Below are 16,986 nucleotides of genomic sequence, written 5' to 3' on the forward strand. Positions count from 1 at the left end.
ACTATATTTGGCTGGTGACTTGTTAATTCATTAACCTTTATATGTGTAAATATCTTGTTCAAACTCAATTGTTTCATCATCAGATATTCTACTCTAATACACATTATTATTCATTATGTCATGGTGTCTCTTCATGTTCTTTACAGGGACTTCAATAGGTCGTGTCATACACTTTACATAGATTCTTCCCACTCTTCTTATGAACAGTCTGTATAATAAACCAACAACTACCAGCCAATGAACTGGCTCACAAAAACCTTCAGAGTTCGTGTCTCAATTTGTAAAAAAAATTGTATTTATTCAATCAGACACCCTTTCTGCATTCAGGTCAACAGGAAATATTAATCGATTCAATTTAACATTACCTTTCAGAACAGTTAATCCTCCATACCTTTATATATCACTTATTAATTAGCCCCTACTCAAATCAGAAATACTCTCCACAAATCAACTCCTAATAAATTGAAATTTCAACCTTTAATTTCATATATATCATAAAAACCTTTCTCAACTTTAAACAATTCTCAGTTATCTATTATAATCACTCCTTCCAGCAAATATATATATATGAGGAGCTTCACTTCAAATTATAGGCTACGTCCGTCTTAAATACCTTACACTTTTATTCATATTTTCATTACTTAAACCTCCCTCCTTAACCATATATGTCTAGTTATCTTAAAGTCCTCTCCTTAATAAATTAAGTACACCTATGTCGGTAAACTCTCTAGCACTTACGTGTTAGGCCTGGAACTTTCCTCCCTGCTCGGCTTCCTTTCATATCGGTCATTCAGGTACTGGAATGCGGGGGCGCTCTTTTGGGGATCTCGGTGATTTATGGTGTCTCCCTAACGGGTACTGCACGGCTGGGATCAATCAGGGTCGTATATTCTTTACCGGTCAGCATTTCTTCTTCCGTGGATAGAGGAGTTGTCTAGTAGGTCAATGGTTCGACCACTCATTAGACTGGCTTTGCCTATATAATTCTCAGGATGTGATTCTTCCTTGCTACGGCTTCCATGCTTACAGGTGAACATTCCTACAGGCTGTCGGGATATTCAGAATTTCTATCACTGCTTCCATCTACCTCAGGGCTGCAGCTATCACCCAAATTAGACTACTGCTCCACTTTGTACCGTTCTCCAACTCATTCAAATCATTCTCCAGACCGCTCCGAGAACTTCTTCCGACTCCTCCGAAAACTTCTACCGAATCCCCCGAAAACTTTTCCAGAATGCCACGAAAGCTTCTCCCTGAATGCCACGAAAACTTCTTCCTAATCTCCCTCTCAAAATTCCCTCCACTTTCCTCCTGGCCAATAGGAGATCTGCGCATCCCTTTTCCTGTGCTCTCATTTGTCTCCTCTCATCTTCCGTGGGCGGGTCTTCTTCCCAACTTCCGTGGCCTAGAATATACGAGAACCATCTAGAACGAGAGGCGGAAGTTCAGGTTAACTGAGAAACGTCACAGCTCTTCCCGTGACCTCACGCGCGCACACCTGGTGACGTCGCCCACCTCTACTAGCGTTCCACCGTGAAATTTCTAAGAGAGCCAACTTAAGTGCTCTTGGCCCTTACTATGGTGCATCTGCCTCTGTCTTAATGGGGATTTGTCACGGTTATTTACTTTTACTGACTCGTCAAAGAATTTCCATACAAACAAACTACAACTAAACAGGGAGTGACTGGAAGGTATTTTTGAATTCCAGAGCTTCTTAACCCATGTTGTTTTTATCAGAAAACCACTATTCGTATTACAGTTAAATTCACATAATATTTAACAATTTTTATTAATTAATGTAAGGACGGGTCCTTACAGATCGTTAACATTTTACCACTGAATAAATGTGGTGTAGTGAAATCACACGAGCTGAACTGAACGCGATCAAATACTAAACATGAAGTTGCATATGCATTTTTAATCCAAAATATGAATATGATCCATGATTTCTTTTTAGGAAGTTGATATCTGAGATAGATATCATAATGTCTAGCTGCTGGTACGGGTGCAGAGAACAGCAACGAGATTAGTGAGGAGAACGAAGGGGTGTTCTTACCAAGAAAAGCTTCAGTTCTGCAAATTGCAGCGTCTGGAGACTAGGCACCTGCGAGGTGATCTAATTGAAGTATTTCACGCTTTGAATGGATTGAGTAAGTTCAATGCTGATGACATTCTTCCTCTTACTCAGACTACACACGTGAAGGGGCATAAATTCAAATTGAGGAAGATTGGTTGCAGGATAGATGTGCGGAAATTTTCCTTCAGCCAGAGGGTGGACAATTGTTGGAACAAAATTTTATCTGTTGTTGTGGCAGTGGGTAGTTTGAATAAAGTCAAGGAAGAACTAGACAAATTATTGGAGAGGATGGATAGGTGATGTGGAAAGTTGTTTTTTTAATTTTCTGACTGGTGCTGTATAGGCTTGCTTGCATCATTTGTCACTACTAATACTGATATCTGTAAAAAAGTTCGGGAAATGAACTGAACTAATATTTGGGAAGTGACACATACACCCATGATTTATCACCAATAATGATGGAAGAAACAGAGTGTGGATCAGCAGCAGCACGTTGACGAAGAGCCTGGCATGCAAGAACTCGCGCATCTCAGTGATTATCAGTGAGGATGCGATGCATCAACTTTTCTGACTCGAGTTGCATCCTTTGTATTAAAGTTGATTGACGTTTCTTATAAGATATACTAATTTCAGCAGCAATTTCGCAGATGGTTCAACGATGATTCCTGATCAGATCGCGAACACTAGCGATTAAATCAGTGGGGTTTTTTTAAAGTTAAATGGTGGCTAGAATGATGATTATCTTCAACGACAAGCAGCCCTTTTTATATTTTGTAAACCACTGACAAGTTTTTCGAACAACACACTGAATTTCCCCCAAAAGTCATTATTTTAATTTACTTGGGCTTCTGTTGCACTTTTACCTAATTTGAAGAAAAATTTGATGCAAATTCGCTCAGTAAAATCGCTCATTTTAAAATACAACAAAACACATACATACCATCTAATAAATGCACGCTAATTCAGACTGACTTCAGATAAACGGATGATTCATGTCTATAAGCTACCGAACATGTTTCTACGATGCCACAATTTCCAGATACAAAGTCAGCCCCAGAACTTTTCAATCACACTTTGTACTTTGAAGGGACAGTTTCCTTTAACTCTTTGTGAACGTAATTGTAAAAATCATGCTTCGATTAGCTTTTTTCTCCAAAAAAAAATTTCGTTCATTACTACTCCAGGTGGCTTTCGTTATCTTGGCAAAGTATATTTAATAGTGGTTTTAAATTGGGACACGAAATTTCGCACAGGAATAGATAGCAAAACGGCATTCACTCTAACCCAAAATCATGGTGATTAATAGCCAATCACTGTGAAGAAGTAAGAGGAGCAAGACCTGCCTATCACTCATTGTAGCAGAGATCCCTTGTACTGAAACTAAACCCAAATTCTTTACTTAATTTGATAATGCTTCTCTTACCATGAACTCTCAGGTAGATGACAGTGCTAAGACCATTTCCGATTCCATTTGAAGCTTGACATAGATAATATCCTGCATCAGAAGCATTGGCTTCAGTAATTCTTAAGGTACCATTCTCGAACACTTGGTAATGAGGTCCACTAAGAATTTGTTTGAAATCAGAAGGCACATCTCCTATGAGAAAAACCAAAGGTTAATTAAATACTGGAACAAAATGTCACTGAATTTTGAGAAATTGCAAAGATTATGTAAATTTAAAGATGGATTGCCCATATTTCGATTAATTAAAATAATCAGTCAGGGGATCTATGGCTTACAATTACTGGGGTCTTTTGGGCGCTTTTTCTATTCGTTTACAAGAAAAAGATATGCGCTGTTTATGTTCCTTACTTTTTAAGGATTATGACAATGGCTTTATAATGAGGTCTGCATAATAGTAAAAACTTACCATTACGAAGAGATCAATAAACGTCCACAAAAGGTAACTCTACGGCAGAAAAAAAACATGTATAGCCCAAATTATAAACAATGAGATACAAAGAGAAAAAATCCATAGAGTTCAAGGGAAGGTAATCGTTATCTAAATAATCTGTGGATAAAATGGTCTCTAAGAAGCTTTACAAATAGAAAGCGAACCACAAATCGTTGAAAATTGAAGTCGGGGAGAGAAGGCCATTAGGAACAAAGAGAATAAAGGAGATATTGAGCGTTTGTTGAATACCTAGTCTGAATTTTATTTAAACAGTGAAAATTCGATTTCATTGTGCGAAAACGGTAGCTTTTAAGACGAAGATAAATTGTTCTTCTCAGGGCAGAAGATGCCTGATAAGTCATCACTAACAGAAACATAGCTTAGGTCAGACAATGATGAAAATCCGGAGTTTAAATAGCAACTTCAAGTGCATCTTCATTAAAGTTGATGTTTCGTGAGCTTCAAAGTAAGTTTTTATAAGTTTTTTTCCTCCCATAAAAGCAGATAGAATCTCTTTTGTACAGCGCATTAATGTCCCGCTTGCCTAATTTTTTTCTACATCACAGAGATTTATACGCCAACATCTGCCCATACTTGCGCATTCTTTTGATCGAAATAGAGTAGAAATCTGTTGAAATTTGCCAAGACGTAATTAACGTATTTACGTTTTATTTATGCCTCTTCAATCCAACATAAGTTCATTCTCCAACAAAACATCGGATTCTTCTGAAAGAAGTTTTTTTGATTTCTGCTGTAATTAACATTGGCCAAATTGTTAGGATTCAAATAAAGACTTATGTTCGCCGGTAAGTAATGAACTTTAAAATGAACTGCTAAGTTAGAGCTACGTACAAAATTCCTAATGGCTTCTAATTGCTCTTATCTTATTTTAATTTAAAAAAACGAATTACTTTATCTTTTACTTAACAGTTTAATTACAGATCTAAATTCGTTGGGCATCACTAATGCATAACTGTGTTTACAAGTTGAAAACATCCTTTTTTTTTCTTAATAATTCCCGCAATTCTTTATTAAATATAAAAGCACTTAAATGCAAAAATCAATATGATTAGTGGAATTGCTTTCGTGGGACGAAAGAGGCTTTCTTGATTTTCCTTTCAACTGTTGACAGGCGGTCTGTTCTATAAATATTTTGAGGCATTAGAGAAACATCTCTTAGCTGCTTTGCATGATATGGAAACAAACTTAATTAGATAATGATTTAATGCAATTGCAGCTAGTTGGTGGAAGAGATCTGTAATAGCTTTAATTGCTATCTCCTTTCGTTGATAGCAATTAAATTAAAATGTGTGAATCGTGATTTGTTGATGAAATAAATTGTTGAATTTCACTAAAAGCAAAGCAAATGTAAGATTTGAAAGCCAGTTCTACATCATGAAATAGTCTCTAAGACAATAACGAATGTAACAGCAAACATGTTCATTTGTGTTATCTAAGTTCATCAGTGAATATTTCGATAAACTTAAAATGGACATATAGTATTAACTTGAGGTAGCGATATGAATCGTCCAGTTGGCTTCTAAATATTATACGATTCAGATGTGACAGCAAGGGGAAAAGTTCAGTGAATGGGTTTCTAATACTTTGGCCTATAAGTGATCATTTAGTTTTAAAGAACGTCCAGTTCCTGCTTGTTGAATGACGAAGTTTCCTTCATTCAGTCAAGGGGTGCTGTTAACAGCTCAATTTTATACCTACGTTGGGTCTGGGTCTGAATTTTGACATCTTGTTAATTGGCCAATAGGTCGGTCATCCTGAAGCTCAAATCTTCTTGTTGTTCAAATCTGCCTTGGAGTTGCTTTTTAGGAATGATTGGCTACTTTTTTAAAAACTTCCTAGGTTGTGGTTATGTCGGTCTTTGATCCAGGGGGAGAGTGGAGAGGAGAAAGGTTGACTGTCTTGTCGGGAGCTTTTTTTGGTTTTCTTCTACTGTCTCTTTAAGGATGTTGACATACTGTTGATCGAATCCTATACCTTGTTTTCTGTTTTGTCTTCTTTTCAGGAGCTTGAATATTTTTTTATAAAGAATGAATCTTTAAATTTTCTTCTTTTTTTATGGTTTCATTTTGTTTTCTTTGACTAACTCAGCCACTTTGTGAAAAATGCCAATAAAAATTCCTCGCATCAATGACGGGATTCGAACTCTGTCTTTTCCAACCGGTGGGAGGGGGGGAAGAGAAGGCAATTATACAAACTGTGCTACACACAATAGCACGAAAAATAGAATAAGAAATTAAAGAAAAGAATGAGAGAAGAAAAAAATAAAAGGGAGAGAGACAGAAAAGGAAAGAAGAATAAATATAGGAGAAAAAGAGAGCAGAAGGGAAAGAAATTAGAATGGAAAATAGTGAATAACAGAACGAAATAAATAAATAAAGAAAGAAGATAATAGAATAAAATAAAGTTCCTGTGTGTGAGAGAGAGAAAATAACAGTTTAAAAGATAGAAAGCCAGAGAGAGAGAGAGAGAGAAAAGAAGGGAAAGAAAAAGAAAAGAGTGGAAAAGAAAGGGCATCTCTCTCTCTTATTTAAATAAGAGAGAGATGCAGATAAATCTCGTTTTATTTCCCATTCGAAGTCTAGAGATGAACACTCCAGACTAATGAATATGCAACCAAATATTACAAAAGAAATGTTGAATACTATCTTACCTGGAGCTTTTTTCCAAGTCACTTGCGGGATTGGATGACCTACCGCCCGACAATCGATAGTTACAGTGCTGCCTTTAACTACAAATGTATTAGTTGGTTCGATCACCCAATGAGGAGGAACTACCAGAAAAAAAAAAAAAACTATATATAGAAAAACGATCGAAGAGAAAATAACTGAAAAATGTTACTTTTCGAGATGCCATTTTAATTTGCCATCACGGTGGATTGAAACGTTTTGTAAAATAAACAAAATTTAAGAAATGTGACAACGTACCATTCACTACTAACTCGGCGGTGAAGTTGACAGAGGCCGCAACGTTGCTGGCTACGCAGGTGTAATTTCCATTATGCCTTGGACTGAGTTTTTCGATCACCAAGGTGACTGAATAGGTATCAAATTCCTGAACTTGGACTCCGAGATCTGCTGGGATCGCTCGATTGTCTTTAAGCCACGTGACAACAACCGGTGGATCTCCACGAGCGACATTGCAGTAGACTCGAGTTCGCATTCCTTCGTGTAGGTTGTTATCAAAATTGAAGCGCTCAATAAGGGGCGGAACTGGAAAACGAAAATTAAAATAAAAAGTTACCTTTTTTTCATTAAAATTTGATTTTTTTAAATTTAATAAAAAATAATATATTAATAAATGTTAATTGATAACTTTTTAATCCGTACAATAAATTGATGTTCTGATATGGTAGCTTTATAGTTGCATAACGTAATATTTTCGATACTGAACGAAGATTTCAAAAACCTTTACCTTTAACAGACGCGTACATCTTTCCTTGCGCACTTTGACCTTGTCTGTTACGAGCCACACAGGTATATAAACCTTCATCTACTGTAGGATCGACGTCTACCACCTCCAAGGTTCCATTTGGATAAACTTTCTGTCGGTGATTATAAGGTAGTCGCCTGCCCTCTAGTGGACAAAAAAAGAAATCAGCACTCATTGAATCCTCTGTGGTATCTAATGAGTATTTCATCTGGAATCTTTGGTAAAGGAGAAATTTGATTAAATATGCGAGTATGCCAAAATTAATTTAACTGTGAGAAATTGTCGTCAATCGACTGTCTGGCTTAAGACGGTCTGTGTCAAGGTGGTGCCAAAGAATCTCAGAAAAGACACTACCCGATCTTTTAGAAAACATTGTAACTCGTAACGAGGCTCGGATTTTCTAGTGAGACAGAAACAAAAAGCCAAATTTTTCGTTTGAAAATTTGGCATTTTGTTACTGTGTTTCCGAATCGTCCTGTTATTTCCAGATAGAAAAAACTCAAGCATGTGAAACCAAGCCAGTCTTCTTTTTCGATAACAAAAAATTAGACCCTCGTAAATTTCTTCCTCCACGACAAAAAACCAATCATTTTACTTTTCAATAATCAATACTCATAAACAAATTTTAAACTATTTCATCTTAAAACAGTTGAAAATATTCATAGTAATATGAACGGCACTACTAAATGATTTCTAGAAAATTATTTCTAGCATTGTTTTCCATAGAAGAGATATTAGAACGTGTATATCAAGTCAGAAAGAGAGTAATTTGAAGATGATCACGCTCACTTCCACAAACATATCCACAAGGAAAAAGCTTCATTAAACCAATACCAATAAACAGACAACCAAACTCCCCGGATGATTAAAGACCAATCTCGATAGGCTGCATCCTTCTCGAAATATTTTGACAAAGCAATACTTAAGCATATAAAAGATCATTGCCCATAGATCTTCATACTTGCAGTCATTCCAAGCAGATCAATAGTCCCGAACTTCCTTAGAAATTTCAGGAGTCAGAAAATCTTGGATAATGCAGCACAAATGGCTGTAATTTTTCTTGATATAAAGTTTTTGTACAATGACACAGAATTGCTGTTTCCTCCTATACTTGAAGTATAATAGTTGTCATTGTCCTGGTTCTCCTAATTATCATTGAAAAATACACTAGAATTACAGAAAATCTACAACACTGCTGCAAACAGCAGCTGTGCAGTTATTTGCTTGTCTCACTCGACCAAATTACCAAGAAATATAATATTAACGAAAAGATATCTTAAAGGGAAAGGGGAATTTTCTATCTGCTACTCTTTTCAAGATCGCTATCGATCTGTTGCTCTCTGTAAACAGGAATTTCCTTTCGTACGAAGACAACCTTACGCTGTTCATCCACTTAGAGAGATAGGGCATAAGGCTGGCATTATTTTACAGAATGCCCAGCAACAAATAACTCCTTCATCTTATCTTCAAGCCATTTGAACTAAATATCTTGAAAAGACACCAAGTTTCCTTCATCAAAAAGAAAAAGACACGCACAGATCTCGTTAATGGAAAGGTAATAGAGAAGGTCAAAGATCACTCTGATCTTATTAACTTCATCAGCCAAGAATACTGGATTCTAAGATGGATAAATTGAGAAGTATCCTTTTCACAATATCTGAAGTAAAGCTTTGGAAGCACACTAGTGCTACAAAAATTATTATACACTCACTGGCTAAAATTAGAAACATTTATTCAATATCTATCAGAGCCGCTTTTGCCGAATTGCAGCCCATACATTTCATGGTGTGGATTCCACTAGGTATCCGAGAGAGAGTTTACCTCCAGACCATTCTTCCATCAAGATATTTATCAGCTGATGTATTGTGGCCAGTGAAGTCGAACTGTCCTTTCCATTATATCCTAGACATTCTCATTGGATTCATGTATGGAGAACAGTTGAACAGGGTAGATGCTTTTAGTCTTGGGAATGTTCCTCGAACCATTCAAGTTCAATTTTTGCACGGTGGATAGCTGCATTGTCATCTTAAAAGAGTCCATCACAATCCGGGTAAAAATGAAGTATTGCAGGATGAGGTTGGTTCGATACTACAGAAAGATCTAAGAATATATATATATATATATATATATATATATATATATAAAACATATTTTGTGATATAATCCTTCACCACTTCTTCAGTGTTAGGTATCATTCTCTACCATACCTTTAGCACTTCTGAAGGTGTGGTGGAGAATGGGAACTTAATAATAAACAGTTCAGTTCCTTTTTAAATGAACTGAAACTTAGTAGATTCTTTTTTCCCTAGGAAGCAGAACTTAGAATAGTTCATGGTTTGAATACTGAAACTAGTTCGTTATTTTTATGAACTTTAGAAGCATTCCTCTCAGTGAATCTAGAATTTTCCAGTTACAAAGAACTTTAGAAACATAGGGTGGAGTTTCATTCATGTCAGTGCAGACTAGGACTGAAGGTGACACACGATGATTGCAATTTATTCGTGAAGAAAACCGTTAGCCTGTTTTAGCAATTAACCTTTCTTACTCTCACGTGCTCGCTGTTTTTTTCAAATCAGGTAGCCTGCTTCCTCAGATAAGGTAAGAGGTGGAACAACTCTTTTGCCAAAGTCTCGATTAATTGGTATCGGTGTGATGGCTTTTATCATACAGAATGCTCAGGGGAAAGGTGAGGGGGGGGAGATACACGCTGAAATGGAGAAGGCGTCTTTATCTAGAAGGTCGATCAGGTAAGCAAGACAACTTATTTATCATATCCAGGGCTTCAAGACACAGGCCAGACTTTAATCACGTACTTGTCGGTAAACTTCGTATATTTAAAAATGTGTCTTATACTCTTTTTCCGAAAAGAAACAGAAATACCAGAGCGCAAACCTCGAGACCAAGCTACAGCGATAAATGTTGAAGAAAATTACTTTATAATCTTATAGTAATTCGGATTTTATTGCTTTCTGTTCAGTAGGCGAGCATCATAACAACCGAACCAATTTATATATTTATGCTGTGAGAAACCCGAAAACAATTCCCGGAATAAAACCACACACCTCCGAGCGCGATCTTCTTTAATCGGAATACAAGTGACAACTATTATACTTCAAGTATAGGAGGAAAGAGTGACGTATCAATATTTTATATTTCATTTGTTTTCGATTTTATTCGAAAACTAATAACTACTTTTGTCTCATTTAAAATATCTGCACATCGTCAGTTTGTGTTCGAACTTGATTACTTTAATCTAATTTTTCAGAGAAAAAAGAAGCCATGCTGTTTCGCTGGTGATTAAGTACTTTACTTTACATCGAGGAAGATAAAGTGGTCTTTTAACCGGAAAGGTTAGCGAACACGTTTGCCTTGGCTCATGAATTATGTATGGGCATATTTACATATTTTAATTCACTCTGTAATAAACCATCCAAGTCAATCCTATTCGAAACCCATTTTGAATAATCAGCGTCCCTCGCGCTAGCAAATTTTCTGTAATGGCTAAAATCCATTACTACAATGACCTCGCAGTGGACTCCGAATGAAGCAGGGATAAAAGGACGTAAGCAATTTGCACTACTACTATCTCTCCTGCAAGTTTACTAAAACACCTTAACTGGCATTACAGATTTCAGTTTTAACGAACTAATAGAACTCGTTTGCTGACAATAATTTTGTTCTATGAAAATTCTTATTCACTTTGTTTTATTTATTTCAATAAATTCTAAATTTAGAGATTTCGCTACAGCATAATGTAACGGGAAGGGTAAAGTACATTAAGCAAATTCAGGAATTTGCTCTTCTTATTCTTGTAGACCTTTGTAGTCCCAGCCCATCCTGCGAAAAAGAAGTGCACGCAAATCTCATCTCACAGCTACCCATTAATTGGCGTGATTCTGGCAAACCTTTCTTGAGTACAGTATAGAAAAGTCTAATGTACCTTTGAGTGACGCGAGCAACTTTTCGGGGCTTTTATTTCACTCAGTAGCTAAATCAGTCGGTTTCTGACGAGGATATAATAAGTAAAGAAAAGGAGTACTTGAATATGTCAACTTATTGAGTTTGTTGAAGAAATTTTTAACATACTCAACACTCTTTGAATGCTATAAACTTCAACAAGTTCATATGAATTCCTTCTTTCAAGGCTCTGGTTAATAGAGAAGAAAAACTAGGTTAGGCAAGTTTTGAATCATCCATCCCTGTTGTCAGGAGAGATAAAGACAGACATCGCTGCTTGTGCTGCGCATCACTTCGTAATAACCATATGATCGAGACTAGACGAGCACCGAGTCAATATTAGCTTTCGTTTCAGGCTGGACAAAGTGGATAATAATCTGTTGTATCAGACCGTGTTTCACATCTCTCGAAGTTACTCTCAGTGGTCAAAATTGAAGCTACGCTATTGATTGCGATTTTCAAATGTAATGGTTTTATTATTACCTGAAGAATGCGTGATTATAGTTTCTCTAATTATAGACGGATGCTAAGTCTAAGTTGTCTGTCATATTCGTCATGACAACCACAGAGAGTTTTTGTATAACTATCAGTTTATCGGCCTAGATATTTACAATACAAAACAAGAGCTGCATATCTGCCCGCGTTAATCAAAACGTGGAAACAAGAAATGAGCTTTTACTATCCTCGTGAGATTAAACTCTTGCATGTTAAGACTCCATAACTCAATAGTATGTTTACTTTGTTAACAATAAGAGATGGATACTTGGATGAAATGTTGTCCCCCAACAATGGTAATGACCAAATCCAACATTGTGTCAACAAGAGAGAATGAACGGTAATACTCAGTCTGAATAACATTTCTGAGTAAAGCATTTGTATAAGTTATTAATAGGGTTTAGATTAAGTCGACTGTAAATCTTGACTCGCTGCATCTGGTAAGATTCATAAGTAATGTCCTTGAGGAACCTATTAAATAAACCTAAGACAAGTTCTCGCACACAGCCCTGATGGGAGAAATCCTTTAGACAGCGAATTTATTATTTTATTAAAGTGTCATCCCAATAATGAAATTTTTAATTCATATAATTACAGTATTACTATACCAAACCACCAATTTCTAAAGCAAATCTGTGCACATTATCCTATCGAAATACGATGTTGCGTATGATTTATAAATAAGAGACGATCCGAATGCGTAGCTAAGAAATCAATAAAGCACCGGCCTTGTAGGAAACGCCAAAAGAGATAATAAAATTGGCTAAGAGTTTTTCATTGTTTTTAAAACAAATTTCACCAAACATGTCTGCAAAATAAAATGACTGTTTCTTTTGAGATTGGGCGAATCCACCAGTTATCCAATCTATCGGAACAGTCGCTTTACAGAATCAATTAGCAACATAAATTCCCACCAAATTAGGAAAAAAACATCAGACCTGTAACTATCGGCCTATTGAAACTTTGTATAACTAATTGAATAACAGGCGAGCCTACCTTTTTCCCAATGTATGGACTCAATGGGATATCCGGCTACACGACATCGCGTCACCATTTTCTCCATGGAGACCACAGATATGTTCAACATGTTCCTAACAAATGGAAGGCCAAACACATTCAGACGGGCAACGTGAATTGCCTTTCCCGCTCTGTTGACGGATGAACACTGGTATTCTCCTCCATCTTGTACTCTCACACCAGAAATGTTCACGTGGCTAACAATTTCCCCATCAGATCCCACATAGTCACCGACACGCCTTCTTCCAGTTCTGACAATCGGAATGCCATCCAGTGTCCAGGAGATTTGAGGTTTTGGCGATCCTGCTGCTATGCACTTAAGGGACACTGATGGTCCAGGCTGTAGTGTTTGTTCAGTGAAAGTATGCAGAAGTAATGGAGCTACATCTGGAACAAACACGTGGAAAATAAATTACTTTATACAGTAATTTTCATTTAATAGAGTAAATTGTTAAACTTGAGTTAAATTAATATAAACTAAATCTAGGATTTTTAAAAACATTTTTGATTTTTAATTTTAATTTTTATTTTATTCAAAAATAAATTCATTTCAAAGAGACTCAGTTTTTATATTTATCGCATTAACTATAATAAGTATAACTATGTTTAGTTTTAATAAATTAATTTTATTTATATTAGTTAATTAATGCTATGGATAAAATTATTGGTAGAACTAATTCAACCAATAATTTTTTAGCCACAGTATGATGAATTAACCATTTTAATTAACAGAGTATTTACTACATTTTATTTTATATATTAAAACTGTTATTTATAATATATTACTTATAGTATTTAAATTTTTCCTGTAATAGCAATTCTATTGTAAATTAAAATTTAATTAAGACACCGTTTGAAAGTTAACAATAATCTATATATATATCTTTTTATGTATACTGGATGTACGGTTGGCCTGTGGCTACATCGATTTTTCTAAACTTTGGACATACCTAACGTCCGATGTAATGTTTTCGATGTTCTGTATGTAACATTTAAATAATAATTTTACAATTTAAACTCTGTAATATTTGGATTCTATATATATATATATATATGGATTATATTTAGTGTAAATTAAACAAAATTTATTTCAAATCGAAAAAAATCTTATTCGAGAATATTTCATTTTAAATGCTCTTTTAGAATTTTAAGAATTGAAAATAAAAATTCATATTTTATGTCAGAAATCAAATAAATAAATTTACTTTAATACATCTTTTCTAAGTTATTATTTAAACCATTTATCCAATAGATGGATTCAGTTACCGCCTAACTGGAGTTCAGCAGTTCCTTGAGCCCAGCCATGCAAGTTGGATACGAGACATTGGTACATTCCCTCATCTTCTCTCCTCACAGCAATGATGTGAACAATAGTTGTGGATACCAGTTTCACTCTTATACCATCAATCACCAGTGGACTTGCATCTTTCATCCAAGTGATGTTCTGTACAGGATAACCTGATATGGAGCAGTTAAACTTTGCTTCTTTCCCGACATCCACCTTCTGTCGCTGGGGTTGGATGTGCACAAATAGCGGAGCTGTAAAGAGGAAAATCTGTTGCATTAAATTTACTCATAGAACTTGGAACTAATAAATACGTAACTGACTCTTGTAGGGGAGAACTTGGCTATTTTAGCAATAATATTTAATGAGATGAGGTGGAAACTGCATTTTTAATGATCGTCAGTGTACTCATGCATTTTTAGCCGATCTTATCGGTTAGCTGAAATTAATGGGAACTAATTAACGTTGATAAGGGAAGATAAAACACGAGCATCTTTTTTCGGCTTATTTAAAGATACCCAAAACAAATCAATTGGAAAATATCGATATCTTTTATGTTATTTTAATTTTTTATGTAGTTAATTGGTCTTTCTAGGTAATGACCTGATAGCTTAACATGATCAGAGCAATCCCATCATCCATCACGGGTTTTAACGAGAGTTTAATAATAACAGTCACCTGTCACTAAGGTTCCGATACTTTAAAAAATCATCATAATCTAAAACTCTTCAAAACCTTTGGTTTCTTGCTCATATGGATGCCGAGAGAGTGCAGAAGTGGTCATTAAGTATTATAAATGTACTGTAATACACGAGGACATTAAATATGCTTGGCAATTAGCGATGGAAGTCTTGTCCGCTCTGCAGTGGAAGGAAGAAAGAGGGTCGAAGTTGCGGGAGGGATCCAGGAACGCGAAGATTTGGTGGCTTATCGTAAATCGTTAGAAAAATGAGGGCTGCATAAAATAGCATTACGCATAAGGATCGGATGGTAGGTGATAAATGGTAGCACGGTTTTCTTGCTTTTTAAAATACAAGCTCATACACGCACGCATTAACATGTATTAACGAACTAATTTTTTTATACGGTTTGCTCGGATGCAGTTTGACGTCAGCTGCAACATTAGCGAAAAATGCGACGTGGCTCTGAAAATCTCATGAGAGAGGAGAGGATAAACGGAAAGAGAAAGAGAGAGAGAGAGAGAACAAAGAGAAAAGAGAAAAGATGGCGAGTGAGAGAGAGAGAGTTAGGACAAAGAGGGAAGAGAAATGAGAGGAAGAGAGAGAGAGAGAGACAGAGAGGGAAGAGAAAAGATAGCGAGTGAAATAAAGAAAGAGAGAAGGAAAGCGAAAGGAGAAAGAAAGCTAGAAAAGAGAAGGGCCGAGAGAAAGATAATGGCAGAGAATAAAGAAGTTAGAGAACGTACGTATTGCGTTATATTTTAAGTACGTTCGATTATTAAATAACATGCCTCAAAGGTATATTAGAAACTTCTATACTGTTCTCAACAAGTGTTTGCCAGAATCACACCACCTGATGAGTAGTTGTGAGGTGAGATTTGTGTAGAAGTTTCTTTTTTTAGAAGGGATCGGGAACGAGCATATTGGGGTCAATCTACTGACATGATATTTGGTACAAAGGTATAAAAGAATACGAGCAGCAACCAGATTGGTGAAGAGTGCTAACCGATATAGATATGACGAACGGCTTTGTAGGTGCAGACTGCAAAACTTGTCAATCAGACATTTTGTGGAGGGAGAGAAACTGATTGAGGTATATAAGGCCTTGAAGGAATCAATAAAATGAACGATTGAAGTATATTTTCACTAGGGAGTAAGAAAAGGAGGGGCCTTCATGCCGTTTACTTTCGGGCAGAATGTTATAGATTATTGAAGTGGATTGCCTTCCATCGTGGTCGAGGCGAAGAGTTTTGTAAAGTTCCAACTTCCATTTATGTATAGACATAACCAAAAAACATTACGCGGAAAAAATCCGATTTTAATGAAATTTAGATGGCTCTTTCTAAAAGATCCAAATACAAATTTGTCGACATTCGTCCATGAGAGTTGATCTGTTGCATGCGGACAGACAGAGACGGACGCAAATGGACTTTTTTTCAGTATTATTAAGTTAGCCTTTAACTTGGGAACAGAACAACTGATTATCATCAAGCCAGGCTATCGTTAATGTTACTACGAAGCTTGGAGTTTTTTCTCGCATATAAATAACTGATGATGCTGAGATGATAAGGATAACTGGGGATCAGCTGTAGTTTCTCATTAAGAGCGTTTTTATAAATTAAAGTGCTACACGGAGAAAACTATGCATCGTACTTGTATTTAAGAGAGATCCTTAACAAGGCGAATGTACAGAGATAGAGCCAGAATAAAATGACATCTGATGCTCCGTACTCACCTGTAATGACTAGGGACATCTCTGCTTTCTCTTCTCCGACGGTGTTTTTTACAGCACACACGTAAGTGCCTCCATCCTGACGTGTAGTCTGACTAATTAGCAGAGAGCCACTTACTTGCTGTACACGTTTATCAACAGTGACAGGTCTTAACGTTTTTCCTTCATACTTAAACCATCTGAAAATATCAAATATAAAAAATAATCACGCTGAAATGATGTAGTATTTATACATAAAAGTTTATATTATACATTAATGTATTCAATACTTTTATTCTATAGAATTCGCATATATTATTTCGAGCCATACAGAGTTCTTTTTAATATAAGTACAAGAAACTTCAAAGAAATTTAAAAACTGTTCCTAGAGAAATTTATGTTACTTTTAATGTCTACTT

The 16,986-nt window shown here is 35.9% G+C and overlaps 1 protein-coding gene across 1 annotated transcript in view; it reads right to left on the reverse strand.

Moving 5' to 3' along the window:
- Positions 1 to 16,986, reverse strand: part of LOC150077950 (cell adhesion molecule Dscam1-like) — a 167,381-nt gene that overhangs the window by 60,085 nt on the left and 90,310 nt on the right. The window contains exons 6-12 of the mRNA XM_090385369.1: positions 16,592 to 16,767; positions 14,158 to 14,430; positions 12,871 to 13,278; positions 7,405 to 7,566; positions 6,918 to 7,202; positions 6,644 to 6,763; positions 3,501 to 3,674 (exon numbers count right to left, since the gene is read on the reverse strand). Coding sequence (XP_090241495.1) covers positions 3,501 to 3,674; positions 6,644 to 6,763; positions 6,918 to 7,202; positions 7,405 to 7,566; positions 12,871 to 13,278; positions 14,158 to 14,430; positions 16,592 to 16,767 — 1,598 coding nt within the window. The remainder of the gene's footprint in view (positions 1 to 3,500; positions 3,675 to 6,643; positions 6,764 to 6,917; positions 7,203 to 7,404; positions 7,567 to 12,870; positions 13,279 to 14,157; positions 14,431 to 16,591; positions 16,768 to 16,986) is intronic.

The sequence above is a fragment of the Mastigoproctus giganteus genome, chromosome 11, assembly GCF_048544385.1.
Source record: "Mastigoproctus giganteus isolate SK-2022 chromosome 11, ASM4854438v1, whole genome shotgun sequence".
Classification (NCBI taxonomy): Eukaryota; Metazoa; Arthropoda; class Arachnida; order Uropygi; family Thelyphonidae; genus Mastigoproctus; species Mastigoproctus giganteus.